The 8,529-nt window shown below is 34.8% G+C and overlaps 1 protein-coding gene and 1 long non-coding RNA gene across 2 annotated transcripts; both read right to left on the reverse strand.

Annotated features, from left to right (window-relative positions):
- Window positions 1-632: 632 nt before the first annotated feature.
- Window positions 633-1,797, reverse strand: LOC130720579 (B3 domain-containing protein At2g33720-like). The gene has a single exon (XM_057571231.1). The coding sequence runs from the start codon at window positions 1,640-1,642 to the stop codon at window positions 1,091-1,093; it is 552 nt and encodes a 183-aa protein (XP_057427214.1). The 5' UTR covers window positions 1,643-1,797; the 3' UTR covers window positions 633-1,090.
- A 1,103-nt stretch (window positions 1,798-2,900) lies between these two features.
- Window positions 2,901-4,015, reverse strand: LOC130720237 (uncharacterized). Its single transcript, XR_009012990.1, has 2 exons — window positions 3,442-4,015; window positions 2,901-3,239 (listed from the first exon to the last, which is right to left on the reverse strand). It is a non-coding gene; the product is annotated as an uncharacterized LOC130720237 (long non-coding RNA).
- Window positions 4,016-8,529: the final 4,514 nt, after the last annotated feature.

Consider the following 8,529-nt stretch of genomic DNA (forward strand, 5'->3'; position numbering starts at 1 on the left):
ATAGAGAAGAAACAAATTCAAGTTGCTTCTTTTTATGCTATGAATCTCTTCTCCCCTCTAGTTCATTCCCTTCACACTAATAAAGATGAAAATTGGATCTTCTAATTGGAAGATCCAAACAAATACTCAGTTTCAAGGTCCTATGGCAGCAATTTCTGTTTCAAGGTATGCTGGACATTTTTTTTTTGTTTATAGAGTGATCTGGCTGCACCACTGAGCATTATGCATTTGATTTTTATCTTTTTCCCTTTGTGTTTTGTGTGTTTTTCTGTTTGACGTACTCTCGCACTAGTTTACAACCCCAACTTCAACAACATGCTACATTACTTGTAGTACTGCAAGAAGGGATGAGGAAGAAAGGGGGTTTTATAGATACTTTTATGACAAAAGGGAGGCTAAAAGCCCTGACAGTTCCTTATACAGAGTATTATGGGTTGTATAAATGACTCATAAAATGAGGAATGAGCTTAGTAGATTTGAAGGGGTGAGAGCATGCTTAACTCATTCCTTGCAAACGCATCAACAACTGATCAGTTCACCTCCAATAAAAAAAATTAATACGGGAGAAGATCGAAGACAAGAAGAACATAGGCAAATATCATAGAATACAAGAATATACATGTGTACAGAAACCTTTTTACTAAAATCATAATTAATTTAAAGCACAAGTCACTGTGATAATATTATCATATGTTTACATGACCTTATATAATAACCCATTAGCCACGACTTGAAGTTTTACTAAGCTATTTAAGGATATATAAATCAAAACTAAAAGTTTCTCGTAAATCAGGATTTTATCACCTGAAAACTTCACATGAGATTGTTATTATCTATCTTCGTTATCATAAATATTACTTAGCTATTTAAGTGATGTTTTAGACTCCGAAGGGCCGACTCTGGAATATGGGATATTGCTTACACACTTTGGACATATGTGTATTTGGTGGTCCAATGATCAGCGTAAAAATGCATTTTCACTTTTTACAAAACTTCATGCGAGGTATAGCGGTTTAAAACCGTCACAACCCTGCATGTCGATCAAATGTTAGATTTCGCAATGACCTGCCTATTATCATTGTTAAATAAGTTAGTTTCTCTTGACAATGGTGTCGTCATGTGACATAAGATGATCTAATCCGAGTGACCTAGCGCGTTTAAGAACACAAAAATTGAAAGCGCAATTATAAGGGTCCCAATAGAATCCAATCTCATCCCCTTTCTTCAACTCTCTTCTTCTCACGAAATCTTGGCTCCACTTTCCAATAAGAACATAGCTTTTGGAAGAGGACCAACGCTTGAGAACTAATTGGCGCATAGATTCTGTGTCCACGTCCCAAACTCTAACTTGGGAACCTTGTTCAGTCTCTGCAGCTCTTGCTTGATGAACACCCAACATAGGCAAAATCTGCTTCTTCACTAAATCTGCAGCCAACAAGAGTCTGCTCAAGATTCCTAAATCACTCGCCATCAACGTCTTCTTGATCTTCCAAGGGTCGTCGTAAAGCTTCAATGTGGTGGAGACTCCATCTTTTTCATTGTTGTTGTTGCTGCTGAATCTTCTCCTTGAAGTGGAACCTTCAGAGCTTGGAGATTTCCTCTTCCTCTGACAAAACTCTGTTTCATCTCCAAGGTTGTTCATGTTGGAAAGTTGAAGAGAAGATCAAAGGCTATTATGGTAGTGTTTGTGATTTGAAACTTGCAAGAAAGGCTAAAAGAATAAGGAGTTTGTGAGCATGAGAGGTTTGCAATATCAATATGGTTGTATAGTTTTCTTCTGCATTAGCTCTTTATATAAATGAGAATGAAGGCTCATTTTGTTGCATCTTTCTTTCTGCATGTAAATGGGCTTCCTTAATCGTTTTCATAGCCATAGAAGGGCACCTCAGATTCCTTTTCAATAGTATAAAATGGGATAAGAATATTCAAAGTCATAAAACGTCCCTTTTGCGTAACTTCTTTTTTAATGAAACAAAATGCTGAAATTCTCTCTCTTTTTTTTTTTTGTTTTTTTCCTTTTGTACTGGTTAAATTTTAACTTATGTTCTAATGGTTCGGGTATGTTTACGGGTCCCGATATTTGGACTCGATGAGGGGAAGGGTCATATGAGGTACACCACTTTCATGTGGATTTTGCTTCAAAACTTTTCATGTGAATTTACTTTCAATTTTTCTTGAAGAAAAATTCACAAGAAATTTTAGTAGAAAAATTGCCACAAAAAAGATTCGAATGAAGTTTTATTAGCTGGGTTTGAACCTCGTGCTAAACTAGTTTATTGGTCTCGGCATTTAACCGCGGTTGAAAACTGTGCATATATTCTTAGATGAGTGCACTCTCTTGGAATTTAAAAATAATCATTTTTCGATAAGTTTACTTTGCAATGGGATGAAAATTTTCAAAATAATTAAACTCCACCCTCAAGGCAAATTACATTCTCATTTGATTATAAGAATTGACCCATGTAGCATATCAATATGATGAGACGAGATGGTTTAATTGACTCTCACCACTCCGCCCTGTCAAGAGATTTGTGAGTTCGTAGATGAGTTTGAGGAAGTCGAAGATAAAAATATATTACCTAACTGTCAAGTATGAGATTCCCTTATATATATATATTTAAATAAATTATAGCAAACACTTTTTTTTCTTCATTGGAAAACAATAGCAAACACATTTTAATTCAAATAATTTATAAAAGGCTTAATTGCACTTTTGGTCCCTGATGTTTGACCTTTGTGTAATTTTAATCCCCTTTGTTCTAATTGCGCAATTTTAGTCCCCTTTGTTTCAATTTGTGAAAATCAGGTTTGCGTTAGCTTCCGTTCAATTTCAAACGGAATATTCTTATTTAGATTCCTCATCAAATAAATAAATAAATGAAAATAAAAAGTAAAACAAATTAAATAAAAAAAATTCAGTAATTAAAACACGCGTTTTAAGTGTAATTTTCATCCATTAAACAATTCATCATATTTATCAATTCATCATCATCTCCCAACATCTTGATTAATTCATCGTCTTGAACAATTCATCATCATCTCCCAACATCTTGATCCATAAAACACCCGGTGTTCTCACCCATTGAACAATTCATCATCATCTCCCAACATCATCATCTACATCAATTCATGTCTTCATCCATCATCATCAACAACCCCTACAAACCCAAACCTGGAACCTTGAATTCAAACACCTGTTTTAAGTGTAATTTTCCGTCAAATTTGACACATGAACTACCCTGCAACAGAAGAAGTCAAAGGCCAGAAACTCATCATTTGACTCATGAACTACCCTACAACAGACATGATCAAATTCAAGAAAAGTAAACACATTTCAAACAAAAACCCAAACTTTTTGTGAGTTTGATCTTTATGAGAGTGAGAATAATAAAGAGAGGAAAAAAGAAACCAGGGACAGATGCTTGAGAATCAAATCGAGACCTGCCTTGGTGCTGGGAAAGAGAATGGCGGTGGTGCTCGGAAGTCAGAGGAACGAGATGGTGGTGGCGGCGCAGCCGCAAAGCAGCGCGGTGGCGATGAACAGATCGGGAATGGGAGATGGTCGCAGGGGCAGTGGGCGTAGATCTGAGGGGAAACTCCTTTGGACGGCTCCCCGTCGTGGTCAGCTAAGGTTGTAGGCATTTACTCCGTCAGATCAGAAGCAGAACTGGGCGTTTGGGTCATGGCCAGTTCCATCTGGTGGCTGCACGCGAGCAGAGGAGGAGGTGGCGGTCGCGGGCGAGCACGAGAGGAGGTGGTGGCCGCGCGAGGATAAAGAGGAGGAGGTAACAGCAACGAGCAGAGAGAGGGGGAGGTGGCGGCTTGAGAGGAGAGAAGAGGAGTGTGGTGGGTGGAAAGTGGCAGTTGCGTTGAGAAGAAGAGAGAAGGAAGTAGCGACTGCTAAGGTTGAGGACAGGGTGAAGAGAATAGCACAGTGTCGGGACATGTGGTGGTGTGGGAGTCGGAGGCTGAAGATAGTGGTGAGATATGGAGGTTGAAGATGATGAATATTAGGTTTGGGGATTTTATTTTAATCTGTACTTGTGATTATCATGTATTAGGTTAAATAAAATTTATAAATTATGTATTTGTTATTTTAATATAGGGTAGGTGGTGCAGATAGAAAATAAAAGGTGTAAATAGAAACCACCGTTAGTAATTAGATGGAAGACTAACGACGGGACCCAATTGCCACTAACTTAGAACAAAGGGGACTAAAATTGCGCAATTAGAACAAAGGGGATTAAAATTGCACAAAGGTCAAACATCAGGGACCAAAAGTGCAATTAAGCCTTTATAAAAATAGATATTAACATGCAATATTAAATCATAAGAAACGTGACTTGAGCTGGTCTAGTGGTTAGTAATTGTATATGTTACTTTAATTTTCCTCTTGTAACAAAAAAAAATCATAAGAAACGTAAGGATTAAAAATTTAAAACATATTTTAAACATTACTTATTTAACTATTATTATAATTTTAAATTATTTAGTTATTATGTTAGAGCGGGTATAGGAAGGTTCATATGGGTATTTTCAGTTCCCTACCTCCTTGCATCTTAGGTTCTAGTTTTGATTTGATTTTTTCTAAATCTGATCAAAACAGTTTCTCCATCAAATTTGTGTCAAAATTGAGGGAAACCATCAACCCAACCAAGTTTGGGTTTAATTTCAATGGCTATAGAGCCCATGAAAGCAAGCTATTGTTTCTCAACCTAAATAGCATGGCCTAAATTTCAATTAGGAGAAATGGGTCTAAGCTTTTGTGTTGTTTCTCGATCCCCTGGCAAACCTAATATATACTTGACCTGTTGACCATATGTTGTTTCTTTTACCTATGCAAAAATATGTTTGACTATTTACTTTGTCTTTAATTTTGTAGGACCCTGGAGCTTTGTTGTTCACCTCATGAAATTGGAGTTGCATAAAAAGTCAATGATTTGGGAATATCTCATCCTCATCTAGAATCCCACAACTTGCGATGTCGATCATTTGTCATCGTCCTAGATAAACGATTGAGTGACATTCACAAGGGATAAAGTTTACCCAATGACAAATGTAATTATTACTTTAAATAGCATTTTAATGATTAGATGAAGTATACTAAATGAGGAAAATATTGTTTAGCATCTGTGTAGGATTGTTGACAAGAATGGACCACGCTAGAAATAACAAGAACTTCAAATTTGAATTTCCAACACTCGTAAAAGTGTAGAATCTTAATACTTTTGAGTGCAAGTCACCACATTCGCATGACCATTTTGGTTTTTTTTTATAAGCTAACACACGCTGAGATGTCTCACACTAACTAACTTTTATATACAGGAAGAATACAATCCTTAACTCTTAAGTTAATTTTTAGTTTGAGTTAGATCTCCAAATTCTAATATGTTATCACAGTTTATCATAAATCCATTAAGTAGAGACTCATGTGTATGTGACACCTGTAAATGTTTATTTTTGCATATCTCACACTCCAAATGTTTAGTCCCTACGTGTGATAAGATGTGTTGTGATGTTCCACATCTTAACCATTACTCTTATATATGAGAAGACAACGTTCAACTCTTCAATTAACTTTTAAGTTGAGTTAGGTCTATCAAATTGTAATACAAATATTTTGCAATTCTATACATAAAAATAATAAGGTGAATAAAAAATTAAATATCTTATTTAGAGTTATATTATTCCTATAACATATTTCTACATTATCTTTTTATACCGTATTATTCTCTATCTCTCATCACCTATTTTGTCCTTAGTTTCTCTACTCCTTCCCATCTCTTCTTATTATAGGAAAAATTGTAAGAGGTGTAGGAATAAAACTTCTCTTTTATTTATCCCTTAAAATTTCTCTTCGAATCTGAGCAGTGAGCATGATTAATGTCAATATTGACAAACTATTATTCCCCAAAAAAAGAAAGAATACTTTTTAATTAATTTTTATTCTTTATATGTCGAAAAAAAAATATCGGTAGATTATGAAATAAGCTTAGTAGCATAGCAAACAATACTAACAAATTGATTGTAATTCTTGGGGGTTATAAACTTCTACTCAATATGTAGGGTCAAATTGAGAAGGATTATTTCTCAATTCCTTTCAATTTATTAATTAAATATTTTGTTTTTGGAAAAAATTGATAAAATGATTTATTTTTTTGTTAACTTTAGCTTATTAAACATGTAAAAAAAGCTTATGTTGCTCCCCTCTGTTTCTTTTTTTACCTTTTTTTATTCCTTCTTCCTCTTGTCTCCTCTTGTCCTTTTTATTTCACTTATTTGTTTTTCGGGTTGGAGTATCCTTGTACTCATTCTTTAATGCAATTACTTGGCTTACTAAAAAAAATTGAAAGATATTTTCTAACTTATACTTCGACTAATTACATTAAACGTAATATTGCAAAACATTCACTATAGAAAAATTTATGAAAGAATTCTATAAAAATAAAGAATAATCGAATATCATGACAATGACGACTCAAAAGAAATGCACCATATTTTATAAGTATTTTTGCTCTTATGTCTAATTTACGGTGGTGATTAGAATCGAACACACCTAACTTTTTGCACCAAATAAAATAATTATTTTATTTTTTATCAAACTAGTTAATTTTTATTAATTTGTATACCTTTTTACTCTCTTGAGTCTTTGTTCTGTTCCGTTGTCGCAAACTTGAGGACCACAATCGCATGTACACTTGTATTCTATTTGGGGTTTGAATGAGGAAAGGAGGATGTTCCCATATTAGTCATGTTGGTGGTGGTAAGGGTCTAATAATAAAAACAAGAAAAGCTACAACTTATTAGCCACACAAAATCATGCAAAAAGTGGAATAAAAATGAGAGATTCCTGAAATAAAACATGGACCAAAGTTGTCGGCAGTGGAAATGGAACCTTTCAATAATGGACTTTTTACGGTATGCCTTATTTCTGTCCACTCGTTAACTTTCATCAGTTTCGCTGGTTCGTCCCACTTCTCTTGGCACTTCATGAAAAATACTACCAACACATTTTTTTTCCTTAACAAATGACTTTCCCATGAGTCAAACTAGTTTGATTTCTTGACTATCCATTTTAAAACTTTATTAAGGGGTTTATAATTTATCACTAATTAAGGGCTCCTCTTTCTAATGTCTTCTTATGAAGAAAAATAAAATACGTGAAAAATGTTTATGTAGGGTTGCTGTGGTTGTGAACCTGGCCCAATACTAAGATGCGCTTATCTGAGTATATCGATGGGTCCAACTTCCAATATTGTTTTTGGGTCGAAACTTCCAATATTTAAGTGCTACATCCTTTCGGCCAAAAAACAGAAAAAATCCATTTTATCCTATAATTCTGAAGCCTAAATAAGCATACTAGTTCGATTAAAAAAACATACTAGTTCTGTGGTGGGGGATAGTTGATTCACAGAACAAAAATTTGCAGGACCCAGCATAAAGAGTAGAGTATACTTAGTTGAGACAAGGCCCAGGACTGAAAAAACAAATTCAGAGGCCTAAGGAATATTCAACTGAATGCAACTAAAAAAAAGATGGTAAAACACTCTTTAGTCTTTATAGTGTATGCACATTCTAATTTCTAAATGAGATGAGAGCAATAGGAAAAGAAGAGAATTTTTTTTAACTATTTGATGATAGATTGATAGGTGATTGTGGTATTAGAGAGTATAGGTATATTGTTGATATGAAAATATCGGTTTCAATGTGTAAGTGTGTGCCAGCTGGAATGCCAGCTGGACACAACTGAAATTTCTGTTAGTAACAGCTGTATACAGCTGTCAAGTTTGTTAGAGTCAGTTATCTTTCTGTTAGAGGAAGTTACTGTTCAGTTAGCTTGTTCAACAAGCCACTGCATCCTATATAAGGATTCAATCTCTCATTGTACAATTCAGTTTTATCATAGTGAAATATTCAGATGCAAATTCTTTTTCTTTTCTCTGATTCTTCTATCATGGTATCAGAGCCTATCCTAGATCCATTTGTTGTGTGGAGACCTCCCATATTTGGGCCACCCGTTGTTGTTCCCACGTTCCAGTCTGTTTAAATCCTGGACGTGAGGGGGTGTGTTAGAAGTCCCACATTGGCTAGAGATAAGGCCAATCAAGTGTTTATAAGGGTTGTGCAAACCTCAACTCTTGAGCTAGCTTTTGTGGTTGAGTATAGGCCTCCTAATTTCTAATATGGTATCAAGTGTTTCTATCATGTGGTGCCATAGGATTAGAGAACTAGAAACAAATTGAGCTGAATGAGAAATACTGAAATAGAGATATTGTTGGACTATCTAAAAATAAGTATTACCATAGTACTAGGTGAAAGTGGTGTGATAGTAAGTAAAATACTATTTAAGCACAAGGCTTATTTCATAAACTCTTACCCTAAGTGGTATGACAGGAATATGAGAGTAATGAGTGTTTTTTAGCCTAACATATATTACTTTCCTACTCAATAAGCAAATGAAAGTCAAACATATTTTAGAAAGGAAAAGTACAGGTAAATGAAATGAAAGAGAAGACTAACACTGGAAAG

Source organism: Lotus japonicus, chromosome 5, assembly GCF_012489685.1.
Source record: "Lotus japonicus ecotype B-129 chromosome 5, LjGifu_v1.2".
In the NCBI taxonomy this organism is placed as follows: domain Eukaryota; kingdom Viridiplantae; phylum Streptophyta; class Magnoliopsida; order Fabales; family Fabaceae; genus Lotus; species Lotus japonicus.